Here is a 27,537-nt window from a genome sequence, read left to right on the forward strand (position 1 = left end):
TGAGATAGTTCACCTTTGTTTCTAAGCTCTATGGAATCTAAATAAGCATTTTAAAACTTCTATTATTCAGGACCTGAAACAATTTGATTCATTATTTTAAGAAATAATGGTGATAAAATCAAATAAAAACAAGAAACTTAAATAGAACATTTTATTAAAATATTCAGATATACAATGATGATAAGGTTCTGATTCAAATTCCATGAAACCATTTAATATATTCAGTGAGAATATTTATTCTTAAAGGTAATAATTACAGTAGTATTCTGAATCCCTTTTATTTTTTACTATTGCATAAGATGAGTTTCTATCACATTTGACAGATTGGAATTTTCTATCTACTACACATACTAGATGATACTTGATCTTGACGGCACTATTTGAGATGATGAGGTACGGTCTGCAGGCTTCCTGATGTTGTGCCATATAATGGATTTGAGAAGGAGTATATAGAACTCTAAAGAAAAACACATTGAAAAGAATAGGATTTTAGGCATTAAAATAATAGACTTCTTTCCAGATCATGAAGAATACAGCAAGTTTTTAATGATTTCCCCCTGGAGGAATAAGTGGAACATCCCCAATTCCCCAGCACTCACTTCCAGGCTACACTGCCTGTACCTCTGGCACCAGCCTAGTCACAGTGTGTGCCTGTCTTCTGTGCATGGGAGCCACTGCCGCCTCCTCACCTCTGGTGGGGTGGGGGTATGCAGTTGTCAGTATCTTGACTGCTACTCTTTATGGTGCTGGTTTTCTAAGACTGCTGTATTTAGTATAGATGCTAAACAAAACAATAAAAGAAACACCAATAGCTTTTATTTGGGAGAATTGTATTTTGCAGAGTGTATTAGAAAATCTAAAATTTGGGACATTGTATAGGACAAACAACTTGATTTCTTTAAAAGATAAATTGCAAGAAAAATATAAGACTGAGAAAATGGAACCTAGAGATTAAAAGAGACTTAAGAGACATGTCTAACAATGTGGATGCATATTATCTTATATTGATCCTGATTTTTTAAAAAAATATAAAAAACAATAACAACAAATATAAATGCCCCTAATTATCTATGAGACAATTGGGGGAGATTGTATACTGAATGAATATTTGATGGTTTCAAGGAACATTGTTAAATGTTTCGGTGAGATACTGTGGTTAGATCCCTTAAATGTGCAACTGAGTCTTTATAGGTGAAATGAAATGACATTTGGAATTTGCTTAAAAACATTCTGGTTGACACCAAAAATGAACCTTACTGTAAACTATGGTCTCTGTGTGATAATGATAAGTTAATGTAGGCTCATCAGTTGTTAACTCTGGAGCACTCTGGTGCGGGACGTTGCCAATGGAGGAGACTACGCATGTGTGGGGGCAGGGAATACATGGAGCTCCCTGTACTGCATGCTCAATTTTGCTGTGGACCTAAAACTGCTCCAAAGAAAATAAAATCTAAAAAACGTCACCACCACTCTGGTGGGTGGAGGAAATGGGGGGCAGTAAAAGTGAATCAAGAATGACCGTGGGTTGATAATTGTTGAATTTGGCTGGAGTGTACATACCGGTTCATTATACAATTATCTCAATTTCTCTATCAGAATATGATGATTTTTGCTGAGTGCTTGGAAGAGTATTTTGGAGAAATCTATTTCTCTGTTATAATGTCAGTGAAGAAACACAGTTTAATTAATACAAAGGCATTTGTTTCTGAAACAATAGAAATCAAAATAGCAACAGAGGTCAAGAGCAATTACGGGATTTTTTCTCTAGCCCTTTGTAATGGTAAGAAAAAGGAATGTGAAAGGGGAATGTCTTTTATTAGAAAATAAAATAAAAAGGAACTGCTTCCCAGGTTTGCTAGAGTTATCAATTGTCCTGCCATAGGTACAGTACACATAGTGGAGAGCATCTTTAAAGCATGTTGAAAGGTGGGTCTTTGAAATGGACCTCTTCCTGTGCACCAGAGAAGCCACCTTCTCAGTACGAAGTAAAGGACGCATAACACCTTCCCAGCATACAGTTAATTATTTTAAGTTGATGAAATATTAATATTTAAAACACTACACTTTAATTCTTACATAATTTTATCCTCCAGGTACTAAAAGTGAAGCTAAGCTAAAGATAAAAAGATTACCAATTTCTTTTCTTTAGTAAAAATGAATATCTATATATCTATATATCTATATATCTATATCTATATCTATCTATATCATCTATATCTATATGATCCCAAACATGTATGCACACACTTTGAATAATTATAAAGGCAGTGTTCATTAAAATCCATTTCATTTTCAAAATTGAGCTACCAGATGTTAAAGTGAGTATACATTTTTGTAGTATACCTTCCTACTTTGTCAAAAAGATACATTTGGTTTCTTTAACATGCAATTATTTATTTATGACCCATTAAGTAGGAATACATTTCACGTTTACTTGACGTCTTGATTGACTTGACAGACCACCCAAATTAATCCTCTCAGTGCTCTGGGAAATGTCTTACTAATTGTTTTCAATCCTACAAAACAATACTAACAGTGAGGATGACATCATCATTGACGAAAACAAAAAAAGTCACAGGTTGTGTTAGACTTCAGCCTCACCAACCAAGCCTCAAAATTACCAGAAACCACCTGACCTGATACCTTTGCCACTGCTTTCAAGAACAGTAATAAACTGTTCATGACCTATTTTCATAAAAAAAAAAAATAATGGAGGAAAATTAAAACTTTTATATGCTCACTTTGACAGGAGATTAAATTTTATATAACATCTCTAAAATCAGATGTGAGGAAGATTTCAGAGATAGAAAGCTACGTGTGGTGGCGAATCCCATTTTATACCCTAAAGAAGGCTCATATTACCCACTTAAGAAAAGGATGAGAAAGATTTTACTTGCCATTTTCTCTCTAGCCTACTTCTTATGCAAGTAAGGAGCAGCCCTAAAAGGGGGCAAGAAAGATGTAATGCACTATTTCTCTCTTTATCTTCTGAGCTTTCAGGTCAAGGCCCTCACTGTCTGCACCTACATAAGAGAACACAGAACGCCATCCTCCCTTTTGTCTTTGGCAATAAAATATAAAGAACAGTCATATTTGAAGTAGTCGAATATGAGTAGTTACTGTGAGTCGCTGACTAACATTCTGTGGGTGAAACAGATATTTTCCAGATTTGTCAGTTCTCTGAGTATGAACAGTGACCACAAAGCCATTTAACAGTGAACTGATTTTACAAGCAGATTGAAACTGTCCTGGAATGGAAAATTCTCATAACACATTTAGGGAGACTGAAACTCCTTTCCACCCTCAAATGAAATAGCTCCTCTTAGTAAAACATGTTCAAACAACACTGTGTATGTGTGTGTTTCTACTTCTGAAACAATACAGTTCACCACTATCTCTTACCTCTGATTTCTCTGGGTTGCTCCAACTCCCATACACTGGATTAACAAATGCACAATTAACACTTCCTTTAGTTTTCCTTAAAGCACACAGGGTTGCAAAAAAAGAAAAAGAAAAGAATAAGTATTGAAATGTACCACGGTAAATATTTAGGTAAAAATCTGGTAGAAATCTTTGCGAGACACAGTGTCCAGTCAGCATACTTATTTTTATGAATATCTATATATCTGTATATATAAAAAGCCAGTGACTGGAACGCCGTTAATGACGGGAATGACCGGTTGCTATGACGCCCACTGCGGCCAGTGAACCAGCCCAATCAGGGGGTGGGGCCAGCCGGTCAACCTCCTGCAGCCCCTCCCCCCAGCCAGCCCCACCCCTGATTGGCCCTTCCACTCCAATCAGGGGCAGGGCCAGCCAGTCAAACACCCATTGCCCCTCCCTCAGGCTGCTGGCCCCCGATTGATGCCCCAACTTCATTCGGGGGTGGGGCCGACTGGCCCACCACCTACAGCCCCTTCCCACAGTGTCCCCACCCCTGACCAGCCCCCAGCACCCCAATTGGCCTATGGCCCCTCCCCCCAGGCAGCTCCATCCCCAATTGGCCCCTGCCACACCAATCAGGGGTGGGACTGGCCTGCCAACCTCCCAAGGCCCCATTTGGGGGAAGGGCCGGCTGGCCCACCACCCACAGCCCCTCCCCATAGCTGGCCCTGCCCCCAATCAGCCCCCCCACCCCAATCAGGGGCAGCCCCTTCCCCAGCTGGCCAGCCTTCCGCTGTCTCCTCCTCCTGACAGGCCCGGCCCTGATCCACCGATTGGGACCAGGCCAGCCGGACCCCACCCATGCACGAATTCGTGCACTGGGCCTCTAGTATTACTATAAGTAAGGACTTTTTAACCCTACACCAAAGCAACCACATTTTTGAAAGCAAGTGATATTTATCCTTTGAATATTTAGATACAAATAAACCCAGGCAAAGACAAAATATAGCATAAGTTGATTTTTAAAATTAATTTTTTAAAATATTACTCAAATAATATGAGGAAAAATATTTAAAAGAACAATCTATATATATAAAAGCCTAAGCGACCATTACAACTGAACGACCAGAATGACCAGAACGACTGGTTGACCAGTCGCTATGATGTGCACTGACCACCAGGGGGAAGACACTCAATGCAGTAGCTGCCCTCTGGTGGTCAGTGCGCTCCCACAGCTAACCTCCTGTGTCTGGCCAACCTCCCCTGGTCCCTCCCCCTGCCCGGTCCCTGCCCCTGGCCGGCCGGCCAACCTCCTGCGGTCTCTCCCCCACTTCTCCACCCCCTGGCCGGCAGACCCTGATTGGCCCGGCCCTGATTGACCTGGTCCCAGTCCGGACTGGGTGAGACAACCCCGATTGGCCCTGATCACCGGCCAGGCCTAGGGATCCCACCCATGCACGAATTCATGCACTGGCCCTCTAGTATAATATAAAGCTGAAGTGGTTATAAGAAAAGGCCATCTTGAAGTCCCTGAGACTTTAAAGGTGCCAAGTCCTCACAGTCTGAGGATTATTCTCCACAACAGTGTATGTCTTAAAGCTTTGTCATCATAGTCTTTAATATTTTAAACAGGAAAGTTAAATATGAGTGTTTTGAAGAGTTCTTTATGTTAATTTTCCTTTTATGAATCAAAAATAGACATGTCCTTGGTAATCTCACACATTGGTCTAATCCACATAATTGACTTAGATATACTGGGATCCTAAGCGGTCATTTTCTTTTTATACTTTAGTTACTTAAGAGTCAATAAGCTTATCAGAAGACAACTAGCCTGCAATAGTTGCTGATAAAGAAAAATTGCCCATCACAGGAACAGAAAAATATATAACCGGATATGCACATACACCCTACTAAAGACAGAGGAAGGTTCACAGTCATGCACACAAATACACATGCACACATACACATAATGGACAATGAAAGACCAATTCCAGAATGATTGCCGGTGTCCTGAGGAAAAATATGTTCATGAATACTTTTAACTAATTGAAGTAAAATGACGATAAATTTGCCAGTAATATACCTTTAAGTCCTAAAAGAAAAGAGAGTAAAGGGGAAGCTCTCGCTGTTATGCTTTTTGAAAATAAGTTGTCACAGGTATGACCTCTTATTTTATCCACCAAACCAACCACATAGTCCTCTTCTGAAAAGAGTGAGTCTGGCCACATAACCGGGGTAATTGTGTTTGGCTGGTGATACATTCTCCCTGTGGCTTCAGTGTCTTCCAAGCTTCCTGACCACCACTGTGTCTATACCATTGGCTTAAATATTCAATAACCTCACCAGTTCACCCTCACTGTGTCTATATTTTGATTATTGATGAAGAGAGCAATAGCAGCCTTTTTGTGGATTACATTTTGAAAAAAAAATCATAGAATACCCTTAAACGATGAGGCAAGGAGTGTCACTAATGGAATAGTTATGATTGCTCCAATCAAATCAAACAAGTGGCGTTGATTTCTTGCCTGTTCTTCCTCCAAGAATAATCAATGTTAAATTCTCAGAGTAGTAAACTCAGGAAATGGTTGAGTTGGGGCATGAGCAGGGTTGCTTTCAAAGTTGAGACTTGGTAGGAAATGAAGGGCAGTTTTGGAATGTATCAAAGTGTCAAAGCAAAAGCTGGTACAGGAGATAGATATTAACATGGAGGTGGGGAGAATCAAACCAGAATAAAAATTAGGAAGTAGGTAAAGAGGGGATAGCCACCGATGCCAGCAGTTCATAAAAATTAATCTTGGCTGAAATCAGGCATGAAAAGGGAATAGGAGGAAACCCAAACCATAGGACCAGACAGGCAGATGGTGCAAAGGCCGGGCATGCAACCAGGATGAGGACAGGCTTGGCAGCTGGCTGGGTAGAAGTGAGGCACAACAACACAGAAAGTCTTAATATGAGGTGATTATATTTGGCTTTGGACTGCTGCGACCCTGGATGACACCAAGATTAGCAGGCTGAAGGCAGGTAAATTGATCAATTTTCCAGCCCTGTTAATTCAGCTATTGAATCTAATTTTCTTCTGGAGGGATTTTGTCTTAAGCAATTTTCTATTAAAATGAGAAAGAAAAAAAAAACTGTAGGTCACCACCCTTTGGGGATTGGATGACTACAAAGAAAGAAGTGTGATACTTAAGGGGAAGGATGTGGAATTGTAATAAAGAGGAAAAGGTCACAGTATGAATAGTGGAGGAGGAACAAAGGTTAATTCTTCTTCCTATAAATTATCTTTATTAGCAATCTCAAACTTTTATTTTTTCCAGATAAAAAGATGTCTCCCAATATTGGAAACCTCTAAATTGTTAGGATTAATTCCTAATACCTTTTCTTTGTGAGGTAAAATATTACTCATCACCCATAAATACTATCATTAAATGAATTTCAGGTGTCAACTCCATACATTTACGATTTCAAGTTCTGTGATATAATTTTTTTATCTTCCTCAATTTTGTAAGTTTGGTTTTCAAACATAATCACTTTTACTTCAAATGATGAATCCTTATATGAGGAAAACAAACTGAGTATGATGTGTTTCTGCTAGTTCTGTTATGGTGCAATGGTAAGTCTGCATTAGACTAAAAAATGCTACGTTTAACCGATATTATTTGTGGATAGGCAGATGGTTCGGAAAGAGCTGAGGTTTCAAAGAATCTAACCACCCCTAGGAATCAGCAAGGAATTGACTTAGACGTTTAGAGTCGAGGAAAGAAAAACCTGCATGGATCACATCTGTTTTCCACCCATAACTTATGCATTCACTTACATTATTATTAAACCCCATGCTTTACCCGATATGTGCAGAAACTTCATAAGTGGAATTCTGAGTGGGTTTAAGAGATATGTCAGTGCGGAATTAGGGCAGTTCTGGTGGGAATTCCCAATTTAAATATAATGAGCATATGTATACATCCAAAGGAATTCACTTCATGAATTACTGACTAACAAAAATTTTTGAGTGTTAATTAAAAACATGGAAGTGTTTATAATAGGTATCTGTAATTATTGTAAATGGGCAATGAAGATAATAAAAAAGACTAAAACAAAAACTCATCTATGTTGAATATAGTAAACATGACTTTTAGGTAAATGTTTATTTTATTTTATATATACAGTGGTGGGCAAAAGTAGGTTTTTATCTGTGAGTACACAACACACAGTTTAACCTTGTATTATTATTTATTAATTATTGTATTATCTTCATATGAACAACTGTAAACCTACTTTTGCTCACCTTGTGTTTTAAAAGCCTTATTGAATTATAATTCACAAACCATATAATTCTTTCAACGTATATAATTTAATTTTTAAAAGTTATATTGATATATTTAATTAGTTATTAATTTTGAGAACTGTAGTAAAATAACATAAAATTTGCCATTTTAATTGTCTTTAAAATGTACAATTCAGTGGCATTCATTACATTCACAATGTTATGCAACCACACCAATATGTATTTCCAAAATGTTTTCATCACCACAAATAGAAACTGTAGCCATTAAACAGTAACTCCACATTTTCCCTTCCTCCAGCTCCTGTAACCTCTAATTTATTTTCTATCTCTGGATATTTCATATGAGTGGAAATGTGGAAATATGCAATACTTGTCATTTTGTGTCTGCCTTATTTCACTTAGCACAATGCTTTCAAAGTTCATCTGTATTTTATCATGTACAAAAACTTCAGTCATTTTTATGGCTAAATAATATTCCATTGTATTCATATGCTACATTTTGTTTTTTCATTTGATGATAGACATTTGAGTTGTTTCCACCTTTTGGCTATTGTGAATACTCTGCTATGAACATTGGCATGTAATTTTCTGAGTCTCCATTTCCATTCCTCTGGGTATATAACCAGGAGTAAAATTTCTGGGTCATATGGTAATTCTATTTAGCTTTTTGTGGAAGAACCAAACAGTTTTCCAGAGCAGCTGCACCATTTTACATTTCCACCAATATTTTATGAGGTTTACTATTTCTCCACAAACACTTACTATTTTTTGTTTTTTATTATTATTATTATTATTATTGCCATCCTAATAGGTGTGAAGTGGTATTTAATTGTAGTTTTGATATTCATTTTCCCTAAGAACTAATGACATTAGTATAGGCCATTTGTATAGCTTCTTTGAAGAAATGTCTATTCAAGTCTGCCTAATTTTAAAAATATTTGTTATTGATTTTTAGAAAGAGATAGAAACATCAATGAGAGAGAAATATCTATCGGGCTGCCTCTTGCACACACTCTACTGGGGATGGAGCCTGAAACCCAGGCGTGTGCCCTGACCAGGAATCAAACCTGCATGAGTTAATGCTCAACCACTGAGCCACACTGACTGGGAAAGTCTGTTTATTTTTTAATTGGGTTGTTGCTCTCTTTGTTGTTGAGTTGTAGGATTTTTATGTATTCTGGATATTAAACTCTTACTAAACATATAATTTCAAATATTTTCTCCCACTTTGTAGGTTATCTTTTCACTTTCTTGATAATGTCCTTTCATGTATGAAAGTTTTTGGTGAAGTTCAGTTTAGTTATTTTTCTTTTGTTCTTGTGCTTTGGGTATCATATCTAGAAATGCATTGCCAAATCCCAGGTCATGCAGATTTGCTTATATGTTTTCTTCTATATTTTTTATGATTTTAAGCTCTTTTTTAAAAAAAGATATATTTTTATTGATTTCAGAGATAAAGGGAGAGAGAAAGAGAGATAGAAACATCAAGGATGAGAGAAAATCATTGATTGGCTGCCTCCTACAAGCCCCACACTGGGGATCCAGCCTGCAACCTGGGCACGTGCCCTGACTGGGACTAGAACCATGACCTCCTGGTTCATAGGTTGACACTCAACCACTGAACCACACTGTCCAGGCTTAGCTCTTATATTTATGTCTAAAATAATCCATTTTGAATTAATTTTTGTGCATGTTTGTGGTAGGGGTACAACTTCATTCTTCTGCATGTGAAAATCCAGTTGTTCCAGCAGCATCTAGAGCAGTGGTTCTCAACCTTCCTAATGCCGCAACCCTTTAACACAGTTCCTCATGTGGTGGTGACCCCCAACCATAAATTTACTTTCGTTGCTACCTCAAAACTGTAATTTTGCTACTGTTATGAATCGTAATGTAAATATCTGATTTGTAGGATGTATTTTCACTGTTACAAATTGAACATAATTAAAGCATAGTGATTAATCACAAAAACAATATGTAATTATATTTGTGTTTTCCGATGGTCTTAGGCAACCCCTGTGAAAGGGCCATTCGACCCCAAAGGGGTCGCGACCCACAGGCTTGCTGGGGTCCAACCCCAGCAGGTCCAGGGGTCCCCAAAGGTGTAGACGGAGTCTGCGAAGAAGGAATGACACGGAGACAGCGTTCAGTTGATCAGCAGCCTAGCCAGGATCTCCAGCCAGGATTTCCAGCCAAGTTCTGGTCTGGATCTCCAGAGAGGTTCTGCTCTGGATCTCCAGCGAAGTTCTGGTTAGGATCTCCAGCCAGGTTCTGTGTCCATGTTCTCTTGCTAGGTTCTCCAGGTTCTCCAGCCAGGTTCTGTAGCCATGTTCCCTCGCTAGGTTCTCCAGCCAGGTTCTGTCCAGGTTCTCCAGCCAGATTCAGTCACCAGGTTCTAGTCAGGTTCTCTTGCCAATTTCTGTAGTCAGGTTCAGTCCAGGATCTTTTGCCATGTTCTCTCGCTAGGTTCTGTCTCTAGGTTCTGAGGCCAGTTTCTGTCCAGGATCTTTTGCCATGTTCTCTCCAGCGAAGTTCTTCTGTCTCTAGAGAACGTTCTGTGTAGGTTCTGTGCCTAGGTTCTGTCTCTCTTGGTTCTGTCTTCTAAGTTCTGTGTTGTTACATCTGTATTTATACCAGTTGATTCCAATCCTATCAATCTCTATTCCAAAGGTTAGGGCGTTTCTTCTCTCCATTCCAGGGAGTAAAGGTTATGTAGCTTAAGCATGATTGTTCATAGTTAAAGTGATTAATTACCCACCTGGCACTTAGTTAAGAGGTTTTATTCCCTCCCTAACTTCAGGGGAAAATCTCTACCTGGGGAAACAACCTTTCTCAGAGACCTTGGTTAAAACACATAGTGCCAAGAAGGTGAGCAAACATATTAAGAACAGTATGCCATATATGCCAGGTCCCTTGAAACAGCAAGGATGGACTAGCTCCCAGAACAGGCTGAAACTGCTGATCTAGACTATTATTTTCTTATTGAATGTACTTGGTACTCTTGTCAAAGATTAATTGGTCATAGATGTATGGGTTTATAGTTGGATTACCAATTCTAGCCCATTGATCTAGTCCATGTATATGTTCAGACCTCGCGTTTAGTTTGCTTTAGCTTTATGGTAAGTTTTGAACCAGTAAGTGTGAGTTCTCCAACTTTGTCCTTTATCAAGATTGTTTTGGCTCTTTAGTGTTCTTGCTTTTCCAAAAAGGCTCTTGGAGTTTTAATAGTGAATGGGTTGTATCTATAGATTGCTTTGAATACTTTCAAATATTGACAGCTTGAAAACACTAAGTCTTCCTACCCATTTGTTCATTTTTTCTTTAGTTTCAAGTGCCCTAGGAGCTGTATCAGTGAAGAAATTGCTTCGGCATATGTCTGAGATTTTGTTGCCTTTGGATTCTTCTAGAATTTTTATGGTTTCCTGTCCTACATTTAAGTCCTTTATCCATTTTGAGTTTATTTTTGTGTATGGTGTAAGTTGGTGGTCTAGTTTCATTTTCTTGCATATATCTGTCCAATTTTCCCAACACCATTTATTGAAGAGACTATCTTGGCTCCATTGTATGTTCTTGCCTCCTTTGTCAAATATTAATTGAGCATATTGGTTCGGGCCGATTTCTGGGCTCTCTATTCTATTCCATTGATCTATATGCCTATTCTTGTGCCAGTACCAGGCAGTTTTGAGAACAGTGGCTTTGTAATACAACTTGATATCTGGTATTGAGATCCCACCTACTTTGGTCTTTTTCAGGATTGCTGCAGCTATTCGGGGTCTTTTTTTATTCCAGATGAATTTTTGGAGAGTTCGTTTTAGATCTCTGAAGTATGCCGTTGGTATTTTAATGGGAAGTGCGTTGAATTTATAGATTGCTTTGGGTAGTATGGACATTTTAATGATGTTGATTCTACCAATCCATGAACACGGTATGTTCTTCCATCTGTTTATGTCTTCCTCTATATCTTTTTTCAACGTCCTGTAGTTTTCTGAGTAGAGGTCTTTTACCTCTTTAGTTAAGTTTATTCCTAGGTAGCTTAATTTTTTTGGTGCGATGGTAAATGGGGTTGTTTTTATAATCTCTCTTTCTGAAAGTTCACTATTGGTGTATAGAAATGCCTCAGATTTCTTGGGGTTAATTTTGTATCCTGCTACATTGCCAAATTCATGTATTAAGTCTAGTAGCTTTTTGATGGAGTCTCTAGGGTTTTGTATGTATAATATCATGTCGTCTGCAAATAAGGACAGTTTTACTTCCTCTTTTCCAATTTGGATGCCTCTTATTTCTTCTTCTTGCCGAATTGCAATGGCTAACACTTCCAGTACTATGTTGAACAGGAGTGGTGAGAGGGGGCATCCCTGTCTTGTTCCTGTTCTTAGGGGAAATGGTGTTAGTTTTTGTCCATTGAGTATGATGTTGGCTGTGGGCCTGTCATATATGGCTTTTATTATGTTGAGGTATGATCCTTCTACTCCCACCTTGCTGAGAGTTTTTATCAAAAATGGGTGTTGAATTTTGTCAAATGCTTTTTCTGCATCAATTGATATGACCATGTGGTTTTTTTCTTTCAATTTGTTTATGTGATGTATCATGTTTAATGATTTGTGGATATTGTACCATCCTTGCATCCCTGGGATAAATCCTACTTGATCATGGTTTAGGATCTTTCTGATGTACTGCTGGATCCGATTTGCTAAGATTTTGTTGAGGATTTTGGCATCTATGTTCATGAGGGATATTGGCCTGTAATTCTCTTTCACTGTGTTGTCTTTACCTGGTTTTGGTATTAGGGTGATGCTGGCTTCATAGAATGAGCTTGGAAGTGTTCCTTCCTCTTGAATTTTTTGTAGTAGTCTGAGGAGGATAGGTTTTAGTTCTTCCTTGAATGTTTGGTAAAACTCCCCTGTGAAGCCGTCTGGTCCTGGGCTTTTGTTTGATGAAAGCTTTTTGATGACTGCTTCAATTTCTTCCATAGTTATTGGTCTGTTGAGATTTTTAGATTTTTCCTGATTGAGTTTTGGAATGTTGTATTTTTCTAGGAATTTATCCATTTCCTCCAGGTTGTCTAGTTTGTTGGAGTAGAGCTGTCCATAGTATTTTTTAACAATCATTTGTATTTCTGTGGGGTCTGTTGTTATTTCGCCTCTATCGTTTCTGATTTTGTTTATTTGGGTCCTCTCTCTTTGCTTCTTGGTGAGTCTGGCTAGAGGTTTGTCAATCTTGTTTATCCTTTCAAAGAACCAGCTCTTGGTTTCATTGATTTTCTGTATTGTTTTTTTGGTCTCTATGTCATTTATTTCTGCTCTAATCTTTATTATCTCCTTCCTTCTGCTCACTCTGGGGTTTTCTTGTTGCTCTCTTTCTAATTCTTTGAGTTGTAGAGTTAGATGATTTACTACCATTTTTTTCTTGTTTTTTGAGATAGGCCTGTAGAGCTATAAACTTCCCTCTCAGGACTGCTTTCATTGTGTCCCATAGGTTTTGGATTGTTGTGTTATCATTGTCATTAGTTTCCAGGATGTTTTGAATTTCTTCTTTGATTTCATTGGTAACCCAATCAATATTTAATAGCATGCTATTCAGCTTCCAGGTGTTTGAGTATTTTGGGATGTTTTTATTGTAGTTTATTTCTAATATTATACCATCGTGGTCTGCGAAGACACTTTTTATGATTTCAATCTTCTTGAATTTGGGGATACTTTGCTTGTGACCCAATATATGGTCTATTTTTGAATATGTCTTATGAGCATTTGAGTAGAATGTATATTCCGTGGCATTGGGGTGAAGTGTTCTGAAGATGTCTATTAAGTCCATCTGATCTAGTGAGTCATTTAGGATTGCTGTATCTTTGCTGATTATTTGTCTAGAGGACTTATCCCGTGCTGTCAGTGGTGTATTAAAGTCCCCTACTATGATTGTATTGTTGTCGATCTCTCCTTTGATATCTTCCAGGAGTTTTTTTTATGAATTTGGGTGCTCCTGCATTGGGTGCATATATGTTTACCAGGGTTATATCTTCTTGTTGTATTGATCCCTTTAGAATAAAGAAGTGGCCTTCCTTATCTCTTGTTATGGCCTTCACTTTGAGGTCTATTTTGTCCGATATAAGTATTGCTACCCCAGCTTTCTTTTCCTTTCCATTTGCCTGAAAGATATTTTTCCATCCTTTCACTTTCAGTCTGTGTGAGTCCCTTCTAATGAGGTGGATTTCTTGTAGACAGCAGATGTATGGGTCATGTTTTTTTATCCATTCAGCCACTTGATGTCTTTTGGTTGGAGCATTTAGTCCGTTCACGTTTAAAGTTATTATTGAAAGGTACTTGTTTGTAGCCATTTCTTTTTGTGTGTAGCTGTTTTCTTTCTGAGCTTTTTATTTCTTCTTTTTATACCAGTCCCTTTAGCATTCCTTGCATTGCTGGCTTGGTGGTGATAAACTCCCTTAGCCTTTTTTTGTCTGTGAAGCTTCTTATTTCCCCTTCAAGTTTGAATGATAGCCTTGCTGGATAGAGTATTCTTGGATTCAGTCCTTTGCTTTGCTTCACTTTGTAAATTTCCGTCCATTCTTTTCTGGCCTGATGTGTTTCTGTTGAGAAATCATTTGACAATCTAATGGGAGATCCCTTGTATGTAACTTTCCGTCCCTCTCTTGCAGCTTTTAAGATTCTCTCTTTGTCCTGAACATTTGCCATGGTAATTATGATGTGTCTTGGTGTGGGTCTTTTCGGGTTCACCTTGTTTGGGACTCTCTGGGCTTGTGTGACTTTTTTCTTCCCCACCTCAGGGAAGTTTTCTGATATTATTTCTTCTAATAGGTTTTCTAATCCTTGTTCATCCTTCTGTTGTTCTGGTACCCCTATTATTCATATGTTGTTTCGTTTCATGTTGTCCCAAAGCTCCCTTAGGCTCTCCTCCTGTCTTTTCATTTTTTTCTCCAATTGCAGTACATTTTGGGTGTGTTTTGCTTCCTTGTCTTCTAATTCAGTAATTCGGTCCTCCGCTTCTCCTAGTCTACTGTTGATACTTTCAATGGAGTTTTTCATTGCAGCTATATCACTCTTCATTTCTTCTTAGGTCTTACTTAAGTAGTTGATTTTTTCATCTGTTTCTTCTAGCTTCTTCCATATGTTATCGATTTTTTCATCTGTTGCTTCTTGCTTCTTGCAGAGGTTGTCGATTTTTTCCTCCATCCGGTTTATGCACTCTAGGACCCTTATTCTGAATTCTTTTTCTGTCATGTTGCATGCCTCTGTATTACTTAGCTGCTTTTCTGGAGAGTCCTCCTTCTCTTTCCTTTGGGGGTTTCTTTGTCTACCCATGTTTGATCTCACTGACATATCTAGACGTTGAGTCGTTCAGTGGTTGCTCCCTTGGTGGCAGTGACTCCTTGGTCTGTGGTTGCTCTTCGGGCGGTTGTGGTAGCAGCTGCTCTTCAGCTGGCAGCAGCTCCTCTGGTGGGTGCTGTTCACAGCTGTGGTGGCTCTTCTGGCTGGTGGGGCGAGGTTTCACGTATAGCTGCTGTTCCTCAGCAGAGGGTGTGGTGCTCAGGAGGTTGCTGTTGCTTGGATTTGCTGCGTTAATTTAAAGGCACAAAATACAACACAACAAGGCACCACGTACCAGGCACTATACACATATATATTCATGATATTAATAACCCCAAATAAAGGTGACCACCCAAATTAAGAGAATTAGGGGATAAGGAAGAAGGAAGAGAATAAGATAAAAGAGAAAAAAGAAAAGAAAAGTAGGGACCAAAAAAAGGAGTGCAAAAATGAAATTGGGAAAAAGGAGGGGGGGGAAATAAAAGTGAGAAAAGAAATGAAAAGAAAAGAAAAAAAAAAGAGCGAAAAGAGAGAATGAAGTGGAAGAGGGGAAGAGACTTTTTATATGAGGAGAATACTCCTATAGAACAGCCACTAATCCCAAGAAATTCCAGCAACAGCTCCCTGGAGATGAATGCAAACTAGAAACAACCGATAATATAATGATGAAAATAGAATGGAGAACACTAATCCCAAAATAAAATAAAGAGAAAATAAAATGGCACTTTAAAAAATGGTAAAATGGTAGCAGTAATAATACTGGTTAAAAATAAGGAGGTAGTAATTAAAAGGGTAAAATCAGGTGATGGAAAAAGAAGAAAAAAAAAAGAAGAAAAAAAATAAAAAAAAATTGGTTTCTTAGTTAAAAGGTGAAAAAAGAAAAAAAAAATTGCAGTAGTGAAGGTCCTTCGGTTCTTCTATTCTTCAGTGTGGCTCGCCTTAGACTTGCCAGGTATTCAGGAGAGTGTTGAGTTTCCCTGCGATACACTGTTCCTCTGTGTTGTAAACCACAGTCCTTATTTTAAAGCAGGCTGCATTTGTTTCCCAGACTGCCTTATTTTGTGTTTAGCAAAGAGTCAGTTTGTGGGTCAGCCTCTGGGTGGCAGTGTTCTGGGGTTGGCCTCTGAGGCTATAGGGCCTCTCTGCCCAGTGGAAGTTCACTGCCCAGAGCTGGCTGCGTAATAGTTAGTTACTGGCGCTGTGTTGTTGCTGGGATTGAAAATCCCTCTATAGGCCAGACCCTGTTAACTCCCAGGGACTGATCAGGTTATTTTAATCCTTGATCTCGTACAGGGTGGAATCTGGGTGTGGCTGTGCTCCTTGCCTGGGGGCTGGGGGAAGAGTCTCACTCTCGGGAGAGAATGGCTGCCCCAGTCCTGGGCTCAGGGGTGTCCCAGCACTCAATTCACTGCCAACTCTCCCAGCCCCCCTCTCTCCTCAGTCTCTCCCCAGATTCCACTCCCCCGCACACTCTCCCTCTCTTCAGCACAGGTGAGTGTCTATCCGAAATGTCCCATGAACAGGATTCAGTGAAAACAAACAAACAAACACCGGCCGCGGAAACGGGAAAGGCTTGGTTTCTGTAAGCTTCTTCTCTTACCGGGACTCCATGGTCTGGTCAGCTCTTCAGGCTGCCCCCTTTAGGCTCAGTCCTCTGTGATCACAGAACCAAGCTCTCACTTCCCCCGGTGGTGCCAGGAATCCCGCAGTTCTCCTTTCCCCGTCAGGGACTGTGCCTGTCCCAAGGGACGCGGCCGTTTGCCACGCGGTCTCCCTCTGACTCTCTGGGCTCAGAGGTCTGGCAAACTTTCCTGCCCAAATCCCTGGTTTTTTTTACCTTTCCAGGGGAGTTCTGCTCTTCCCGGCTGCAAACCATCTCACCAGCTGAGCAATTTCGCCAATTCAGTGTGGGTGCTATTAGTTTCAGCTGCTCACTCCATTTGCTCTGGGACACGATCTGGGACGCGTCTGCCTATATCGCCGCCATCTTCCGTCTCCATATTATATTCTTTTATATTCTATTGTCATATGTAATTGTTTTCTTAATATATTTTTATGATTTTTCATTACTTTGAGAGAATAACTGATTTTTGTGTGTTGATCTTATATCCTGCAAATTTGCTGAATTGTTTTATTAGCTTTAGTAATTTTTTAATAGATTTTTGGGAATTTTCTATAAATACAGTAAGGTTGTTTGTAAACAGAGATAGATTTATTTCTTCCTTTCCCATTTGGATTTATTTTATTTCTTTGTCTTGTCTAATTGATCTGGTCAAGTTTTCTTATTACACTATATGAAATTGGGGTAATTATAATGCAGCTATGAAGGTGATTTGAAGAGCTAAACATGATAATTAATTTACTAAAGTATACTTCTTGGGAATTCTTGTGTGAAGGAAATTGTTCTCATACTTCTACTATAAAATAATTTCTAGATATTGTTTCTAAATGTTAAAGAATATTCTAATATCCCAAAAAATGATTGTCGTGAGTTAAGGGAAATGATGCTCTACAATGTAGCGACTCACTCCTTAAAGGGTAGAATGACAGAATGTTGATTATGTTATCATCTTTCATTTTTATTTATTTAAATTTGTCCCGTATTTCCAGGACATATACTATGTGATTAGACATATAAGTTACTGAGTTAGGCTATGAAGTACTAGACTTGTTACTATTGAGGAAAATGTTTTCTAACCACAAACTAAACACTGCATTAGGCACTGGACTTACAAGTCTGATCAATACATCCATGGAACTTGTAGAACTTGAACTTGTCTCTAGAACTTCTTTTGGAGGGTGGCAGATATGGAATTTCTGTCTCTTAGGTGAAATTGCATGTTTATAAAATGCCTACCACAAATAGATGCCCATTAATAGTTGAGTGCTATTCTCTTGACTTTTGTTACTTATTTTTTCCTCCTTTTGTCATTTATATCCTCTTTTAAACCTTACCCCAACGTCTGGGATTAATGAAATGACATCAGCATAAAGAAAAAGAATGAGGAACTATCAAATAATCACTGTAGTACTTATTAATATTTTAAAATTAGATCTATTAATTTAAAGCTAGCAAGGACCTTTGTAATCATCTTGTTAATGACTTTTAACAAATGGGGCAACTGAGATTTCCTCCCCACTAGACTGTACACGGATTTTGTCTGGTTTTCTCTTATACCTCAGCATCAGTGAAGTACCTAGTGCAGTAGGAATCAACCGAATGTTTATAGGAAGGGTAATTTCATGAATGCATATAGTCTGAAGGCTTAATGATGGAACAAAATTCACTAACCTACTCCCCAATGCCCACTCCCAACAATATACTTCATCGGTATCCAGAGAGAGAAGACATTAATTTTTTTGCTGTTGTTATCATGGAGCCACATTTGTATTTAGCTTTCTGTTCCACTTAGTACAAGGCTTTAAGTGGGCCAGGAGTTACTTTTTCCCACTACCTCTTTCCATTCTATTTTTGGAAAGTTAAGTGGCAGCCAGAGGAGTAGCTTGGGGGCTTCCCTGAAGATGAGCAGAGTCTAACAGAATAGAGAAGGCCTTTCTATCCCTTTCTATTACAGGCAAATGGAAAAAGTCATATTATTGGAGAAAAATCAATTTGGTATGAATAACTCATTTCATAATATTTGAAAAATAGAGGTCTGTGTTTCTCATATAATATACTATGTATCTCTAAAAAATGAGAGGCATGTAATATACATGTATAACTATCAGGAGACATTTCAGGCTATGAAGTACTTGATTTGTAACTATTGAGGAAAATGATTTCTAACCATAAAAGTAGATGTGACATATTTTTTAAAACTAAGGATCCATCTAAATTATGAAATGCAACCATTTTTCTGGTGGGAATGGAATTGATTTATTCTGAGAGTCATGCCTATTACCTTGCCTGATTTAATGCTGAGTCCGGGACATCTCAGAAAAGTAAATCTCAATTCTACTCTCCCTACTTCCAACTGTAATTTTAAACACTTTTTAAAAAAATTAAATCATTTTTTTATTTTTCAATTACAGTTGACATACAATGTTATATTAATTTCAGGTATACACCTCAGTGATTAGACATATAACTTACTAAGTGATCATCCTACTAAATCTAGTACCCACCTGACACCGTACATAGCTATTAGAATATTATTGACTGTATTCCTTATGCTGTAATTTACACCCCCATGGCTATTCTGTAAAACCCAATTTGTATTTCTTAATCCCTTTACATTTTTCACCCATTCCTCCAATTCCTTTCCATATGGCAACTATCAAAATGTTCTCTGTATCTATAAAACTTATTTGGTGGTTATGTACTTCTTTAGCTTTCCTTATCTAGGAAGCTTTTTTTTTTCTTTTAAAAAATAATCTTTATTGTTAAAAGTATTATAAATGTCCCTCTTGTTTCCCCCCCTTGACCTCCCCACACCCCCACACCCCCGGGCCTTCACCACACTATTGTCTGTGTCCATGGGCTATGCAGATAATACACGTTCTTTAGTTAATTTCTCCCCCAACCCCCCCCCAATCCAGAGATTCATCAGTCTTTTTATGCTTCTTTGTCTCTAGATCTATTTTGCTCATCAGTTTATTTTGTTCATTAGATTTCACATATGAGTGAGATATTTTTCTAACTGGCTTATTTCACTTAGCAGAAGCTCTTTTGTTTCTAAATGATTACAAGTCCTTGTAGCAAATTGGCCTGGGGGGTAAATCCCTCTCATTGAAGTGCCAACAACAATCAAGGCTCAGCTATAACAGGAGGGTGTACACAGCCCACGAGGGAAGGTGGTACACCTGGAGTGCCCAGCTCCAGTGAACTGAACCTAAAGGACACCTACTGCATTAAGCCACTCTACCTGGCCTGGGAGACATAGAAGCTCTACATAATACATAAACTCGCCAATTAAGTTTTTTTACAAATGTTTCTAGTCCTAAGACTTTTATGAAGTCCTTTTGAGTGTATTAGACTTTCAGATAAGAGGAAAATATATTATAAAATACTAATAAAAATAAAATATTTCTGGGTTTCCACTTTTACTTGTATCTATTTTTAATGTTTCTTAACCAGGGTATTTATAATTTTTTTCTCTGTCTCCTCATAAAAATTAATAAGTGATACTTTTTAAAAATTTTTGTTTCCTGACTTTAAAACCTAGGAAAATGAGGTGTTTTTGTTGTTGTTGTTGTTTTGGGTCATTTTGAACTCACAGTTATAGGAAGAGATTGGTAAACTGTGGTTCCTGTGTAATTGTCAGTGGCACATAATTCACACTTACCATCATATTTATTTCCTTAAAACCTTAGACAAGTTTTATTTTACACCTGGTCTCTGATTATCTCCAATCCAAATTTCAGTCTGTTTGAATAGACTGTTTATAAGGAGAGTTATCACAAAATTTAAAACTTAGACAATATTTTGTTATTTTAAAAATAAGGACAGATTTATGGAAGTTTGCAAAGATAAACACTATAGAAGTCGGTAAAACAAATAAAAAGGAGACAGGAAGTTGGAGAAAGGGACTCTGAAAACTAAAGAATAGAGTTAAGCCAGAGGTAATGAGATAGACAGTACATGAAATGAGTATAGTGAGAGTCTATATGTTCATTAAATGTAGAATACAAATTTGCCTTTAAGATTTCTGAATTCAAATTTAAGTAAGACAATAAAGTTACATAGGTCACACTTTCAAAAAGAAACAAACCAGGTGCTTAGAAGCACATCTTCTCCAACTCAGGAAAAAGACTTAGCTTATATTGTGTGCATCCTGTTACTATAATCCAGCGGCTAGAGATTCTAGCACGTGGTCGGCAAACTGCGGCTCTCAAGCCACATGCGGCTCTTTGGCCCCTTGAGTGTGGTTCTTCCTAAGCCTTAGGAGTACCCTAATTAAGTTAATAACAATGTACCTACCTATATAGTTTAAGTTTAAAAAATTTGGCTCTCAAAAGAAATTTCAATCGTTGTCCTTTGATATTTGTTTCTGTTAACTAATGAGTTTGCTGACCACTGGTAGGCTAACAAAGTAGCAAGCCCCCAAAACATTATCTTAGGAAAAAATACTAATGGGTTTTACTAGGTTGTTTGTTCCCTCATATCTTTCAAAATATCAGACTAAAGCTATGCCAACAGTGCTTAGCAAAAACTGTCGAGGAGAAGGCGGTAGCAAGAAGTTGAATGAATTTTATGGAACCCTTGATGCATAGAAGGGCCTTAGAGAATTTGACATCTTGGGGGGTTGCATATTCATGTTTGTGTTTATCATAAAAAAGTCATCAAGACTAAAATATGTAGTGTGTAATTAGAGTCGGCACATTAAATCTGTCATAAGGATCTATAGGTATAATGAATTGCTTGACATCATGAGGCAATATAAGAAAGAATAAATTGAGTCTATTCAATCAACCTTTTCTCACTGACTGTGCATGCCTGTAAAATACTATGTATTATCTTACTACTCTTAAAGAAAAAGGGAAAATCATGCTAGCTACTAAGTGGAGATAATCAGCTATATAATAGTATCTACTTCTGGCAAAATTATGACTTTTTTAAAAAAGAATTAAAACAAACAATCTGGGGAAAAAAATAGAAAGGAAGAAAAGAAGCAAGCCAATTTGGAAAAAAAAAAACAGAAGGGAATGTCTATGAGCTCGTTTTCATTTTCAAGCCTTTAAAGGAACAAGCTGAACCAAATGTTTGGGTGAAAAAGTTCAGAGAGAATCGGGTTTGCAAACATAACCAGAAATGCCACAAAAGTGAGAGGAAAGGATTAATCATCCAGGGTCACAAAATCAAACAACCAGGACACCAAATTTCGCTAAACTCATTCACATGTTACAGCAGCTGCCACGTTTTCCTCCTACTCTTTTAAGGCAGGAAATAAATATCGCTGACCGCAAAACCTGTCGCTGTTTAATGCGACCTTGCTGTGGCAGAGTGCTTAAATGGGAACATGCCCAGGAATATGGATGCAATTAGTATGAATAAAGCTGACCCAGGTTCCTGTAGCTTAACCTGCAGAAGACCCCATGCTGCCAATGGGAGCGCAGTCTCCACTGGGCTTCCCCTCCTCTGACTGCAGTGTTAGCACATTCACAACCACCTAACGTGAACCAGATGCAGAGCGGGAGAGTCCTTTGGAAGTATGTTTGATAGTACACTTGGAAATGTTTGCTTCACCTAGTAAAATTACGGGGAGCCAACCTTTAGGAAACAATTAGAGAGGAAGACAAATATTTGCACAGAAAAGGCTCATCACAAATGGCTGATAATAATGAAAGATTAGATACAATCTAAATGTCTAATAATATGAGAATGGTCAAATGATGAGACATATACTTGAGAGAGTACTAATGAGCCTTTCAAGTAATGCTTCAGTGATACAAGGGCAGTGTTTCTCAAAGTGCTGTCTATGGACCACTGGAGGTCTTAAGACATCTCCAGGGGCTACATCAGTGATTCCCAAAGTGGGTGCTACCGCCCCCTGGTGGGTGCTGCAGCGATCCAGGGGGGCGGTGATGGCCACAGGTGCATTTGTTTTAACTTTTTTTGTATTACCTTTCTATTCTGAGTTCAATAAATAGTTCCATAATTTCAAACTTCAATGTTTCTAATTTACACCTTTCTTTACTATATTTTACGAAAAAGGTAGAAACATTAATACATATATCTTTCTGTTTAATTGCTATTAAAATTTTAAAAAAATTAATTTCCAGGGGGGGCTGAGTAATATTTTTTCTGGAAAGGGGGCAGTAGGCCAAATAAGTTTGGGCACCACTGGGCTACATCATTCAAAAATATTTTCATAATAAGACACAGGGGTAAAAGATCCAATCAAAGTGCAATCTAAATCAATTAATTTTATTATAACACTAGAGGCCTGGTGCATGGGGGGTGTCACTCAGCCCAGCCTGTACCCTCTCCAACCTGGGACCCCTTGGGGGATGTCTGGCTGCCGGATTAGGCCTGATCCCTGTGGGATCGAGCCTAAACTGGCAGCCAGACATCCCTCTCACAATCCGGGACTGCTGGCCCCTAACCACTCTGCCTGCCAGCCTGATAGCCCCCTAACCATTCCCCTGCTGGCATGATTGACACCTAACTGCTCCCCTGCTGTCATGATCATCCCCAACTTCCCTCCCCTGCTGGCCCAATTGCCCCCCTGTGGGGTTGAGGGGACTGAGGGGCTCTGGCTGGATGAAGCATGTAGTGTCTGCTGCCCCCCGGTGGGGCTGAGGGGACTAGAGGACTCCAGCTGGATGAGGTGGCTGAGGGGACTGGGCACCACCATCTTGTGGCTGTGGGCACTGCCATCTTGTGAGGGCATGTCAGTCAATTAGCATATTCCCTCTTTATTAGATAGGATACTTTTTCACTGTGTTGATATTTGTACTAATGGAGCAAGTGTAATGGTGGGTACAAACTGCAGATTGGTGCAGCCACTGTGGAGAGCAATACTGAGTTACTTCAAATAATTAAAAATGGAACTGCTTTATAACCCAGTGATTCCACTTCTGGGAATTTATCTGAAGAAACTCAAAACACTAATTCAAAAGAATATATGAACCCCTATGTTCATTGCAGCATTATTTAAATAGTCAAGATTTTGGAAACAGTCCAAATCCATCAGTAGATGAGTGGATAAGACAGCTATGGTACAGTTACACAAAGGAACACCACTCGCTGGAAAAAGGAAATTTTGCCCTTTGTGACAGTATGGATGGATGTGGGAAACATTATGCTTAGTGAAATAAGCCAATCAGAGAAAGACAAGTACCTTATGATTTCACGCATAGGTGGAATCTAGTGAACAAACTGAACTAACAAGAAAAATAGAGACAAGACTTATAGATAGAGCAGGCTGACAGTTGTTGGGAAGGGGGTGGGGAGGGAAGTTAGACAGGTGGAAGGACTGAGAAAAAAAGAAAAAAGGAGAGAAAGAACTCATTGATACAGACAACAGATAAACCACTTCTCTTCTTTATACTCCACTGTGCACAGTGCATTTTACTCCCAGGACATATAGTACTTCCTTTATTTGGAATGAAATACTTTCTAAGCTATGTATGAAAACTCACTCTGATTTCCTTATTGAATTCTCTTAGACACATAATCCCTTTGTTGAAAACTGATTGCAATATTGAAGGTATTAATCAGTCTTTGTGATTGGCAGTATCAATCACCTAGCAACTTGCTGTATTGTTAAGTCTTTTTGACAATTTACAGTTGAAAACCTTATGTAAGAATCTGTGTAGACAACAGATCTAGTTGCATTTATTTATTTACATTCATATCTCTCCCACTTGAATGTTAATTTCCTCTGGGCAGAGCTAAAGTCTTTCTTTTCCAATTTCTCCAGGAAACATTACTACTGAGTCCCAAGCATGTGTCATGTACTCTATTACAGAGCCACTCAGAGTGTGACTTATTTATGGTTTGGTCTTATTCTGTTTATTGTTCCATGATGAGATAAATACAAAAATTGAGAACCAGTGTTTAGAAACATTTGTAGCAATTTGACGGAGTAAATTTATGTCTGTTGGGGCTAAGAATAAAAAATTTGGACTAGTATTTTATATCTTTTAACTTCATTTTTTTCCAATTCTTATAAAAGCATTAGTATGTGATGAATTGAAAACAACAAACCAAAATAGAGCCGATCCTTCACCAAAAAATAGCTTGAATGGCTCTTTTCTACAAACACTGTGAGTCCACAGGTGAGTAAATACTCATTTGCTTGGCTTATTTTCCTTCAGTAAGTTTTTGCTAGCTAACTCTTCTGAAAATATTCTTTTCTCTTTCCCCTTATGCAGTGATTACTCAAAGCTCCATTTTTGGAATGGCCAAGTACTATATAACTTCCTCTGATCAAAATGAAATGCTTTTTCATGTAAATTTTTCTATCTGAAAACTCATTCTAATTTCCTTATTGAATTCTCTTAGATATATAATCGTTTGATTGAAATAGATTGCAGTGTTGAAGTTAATTATCAGACCTCATGATTTCCCTTAGCAATTACCTAACAACTTGCTTCTTTCTAAACCCTGTTAGATGATTTTAAAGTTGACAACACTATATGAAATTCGTCTAGAAAAATTGACTTGTTTTATTTTATTTTTTTAAATATATTTTATTGATTTTTTTACAGAGAGGAAGGGAGACAGATAGAGAGTTAGAAACATCGATGAGAGAGAAACATCGATCAGCTGCCTCCTGCACATCTCCCACTGGGGATGTGCCCGCAACCCAGGTACATGCCCCTGACCGGAATCGAACCTGGGACCCTTCAGTCTACAGGCTGATGCTCTATCCACTGAGCCAAACCGGTTTCAGCTTGACTTTTATTATACTCTCAAATAGTCACAAATTTATTTAAGTAGAGCCTATTTTGAATTTAATACTTGTAGTTAAAATTCTCTTTTACCATGATAAAACTCAGTTATAACACTTAAAAAACTTAAGGAATACAATTATATTGTCTTATAGTTTTAAAAACAACCTAATTTTAAAACGTCAAGGCAAATTATAAGAACACAGCACAATTTGCTTTCTATGTAGATTTTTTTAAAAATGAACTTTACCCTATTGATTCCCAGTATATTCCCTCACTTTCTCTTACCTGACCTATGTTTTATTCACATTCGCCATGATTTTCTCTGTCACAACTCGAGCCTTTACACGAGTGCTTCTGCCTTCTTGGAATGCTCCTCCTCCTTTTCATCAAGTGGATTTCAGCCCGAGCTCAGACTTGCATGATGCAGCACATCTCACTAAGTCCTTCCACTTCACCACATGTGAATTTCCACTTGGAAGCAAATCCAGCTTCTCCTTGACTGTGGTTCTCTGGTGCTTTGCAGAAAGCAACTGTATGTTCTATTAAGATATGCTTGCTGAAGAACTGATATTATTTGCTTTTCCATATGCCCTCTCTACGAGAGTGTAAATTATTTTATATTTCTTACATACAGTGCCAAGCACATAATAGGTGCCTAATAAATGTTTGCCAGCAAATACATGAATGAAGTACTAAGAGGTTCTGATTTATGTGTTTTGTTTTACAAAGATGAAAATAAGCTGTTCATTTAAGTTCTGTTGTCAGTCTGTCCTTTGATTCATTAATGAGCTAGAAATTCAATACAGTAAACATAGTGCTAAACTTATAGGAGCATCCCTAAGGATGCTTTTAAAAAACAAATATGTGAAATGTGATTTGAAAGCAGAAAGGAGTCTATCAGGAGGATAGCAAAGCAGTTACTGAAGAACATTTATGAAGCTGCTCCCATCCCCCCCTTCCAAATCCCCTATCCCCTAGTAACACTGATAAAGAACAGCCTAAGTGTTGTTCTGATTCTCCAGTCAAAGCTGCTGAATGTATTTGCTGCATGGCATGGCAGAGCTATATGATTTACTAATAATACACCTTTCACTTTACTGCCTTCTGGTCCTTCCTCTTTTACACATGTTGCCTCTTTCAAGGAGCATCTCTGATTTTCCTACAACACCTTGACCTACTCTGATGGCTGGATACAAGGAAACACGTGCAACATAGGAATATCATGGACCAAAATGCTGTCTTTTGCTATAAAGATTGACAGTGAACTGAGGAAAGGGCCGTGAATCCTGTCCAGGGGACAATCTCTGCCAAACAGTCCTATTTCAAAATAGAAACATGGCTACCTTCAAATCAAATAATTAAAACATGGGCTGTTATATAGCAAAGTGCTCTTTCAAATTTTTATACAGCTTTCATTTCTTTTTCATTGTTAATTCTCACCTTAGGATATTTTTTTCATTGATTTTTAGAGAGAGAGTAGAAGGGAGGGGATAGACAAAGAGAGAGAAACATCTATGTGAGAGAAACACATAGATTGGTTGCCTCCCACACTCGGCCCTTGGGGCCAGACCAGGGATCAAGCCTGCAACCAAGGTTCATGATCTTGCCTGGAATTGAACCCGGGACCCTTCAGTCTACGGGCTGATGCTCTATCCACTGAGCAAAACCAGCTAGGGCCATATTTCATTTCTTAAGCTATTTGGAGTTTGTGTCCAATGACAACAGATGTGCAACCACACACAGGTCCACACCAAGTGAGCAAGTATTAGTCAAGACCTGTATTCCCGACACATTGCATGTAAACTAATTTTGTTTAGTCAAATAATATATTTTCTAACTATCATGGAATTAGTTATTTTTAAAATGAGTAAATTTTAATAAAAATAGCAAATCATTTTGGAACTCACTTAAAATTTCTACTTTTGTTCCATTGATAAATATGAATACTATTTTCTTGAAAAGAGTTCATCTTTTCAACTGCTATTTGTGAACTTAGGGATATAAATATGAACAGCACAACGATCCTGCCTTCAAGAGGCTCAAAGTCTGTTAAGTCAATGTGACGAGTGAAAAACGAGCTGAGAACTAAGTGCTTTGGAAGCTCAGAGGCAAAAATGGTTACTTCTGTCCAAAGTGCCCTGGGAAGATTTGCAGAGGACACCACTTCTGTGGTTAGCTTTGGTAGAAGTCTTACCTTTTATGTTTTATTTT

The 27,537-nt window shown here is 38.2% G+C and overlaps 1 protein-coding gene across 1 annotated transcript in view; it reads right to left on the bottom strand.

Moving 5' to 3' along the window:
* Positions 1 to 216: 216 nt before the first annotated feature.
* Positions 217 to 27,537, bottom strand: part of MALRD1 (MAM and LDL receptor class A domain containing 1) — a 628,376-nt gene continuing 601,055 nt past the window's right edge. The window contains exons 38-39 of the mRNA XM_036345532.1: positions 3,403 to 3,478; positions 217 to 457 (exon numbers count right to left, since the gene is read on the bottom strand). Coding sequence (XP_036201425.1) covers positions 377 to 457; positions 3,403 to 3,478 — 157 coding nt within the window. The 3' untranslated portion in view covers positions 217 to 376. The remainder of the gene's footprint in view (positions 458 to 3,402; positions 3,479 to 27,537) is intronic.

This window comes from Myotis myotis, unplaced genomic scaffold (genome assembly GCF_014108235.1).
Source record: "Myotis myotis isolate mMyoMyo1 unplaced genomic scaffold, mMyoMyo1.p scaffold_m19_p_1, whole genome shotgun sequence".
In the NCBI taxonomy this organism is placed as follows: domain Eukaryota; kingdom Metazoa; phylum Chordata; class Mammalia; order Chiroptera; family Vespertilionidae; genus Myotis; species Myotis myotis.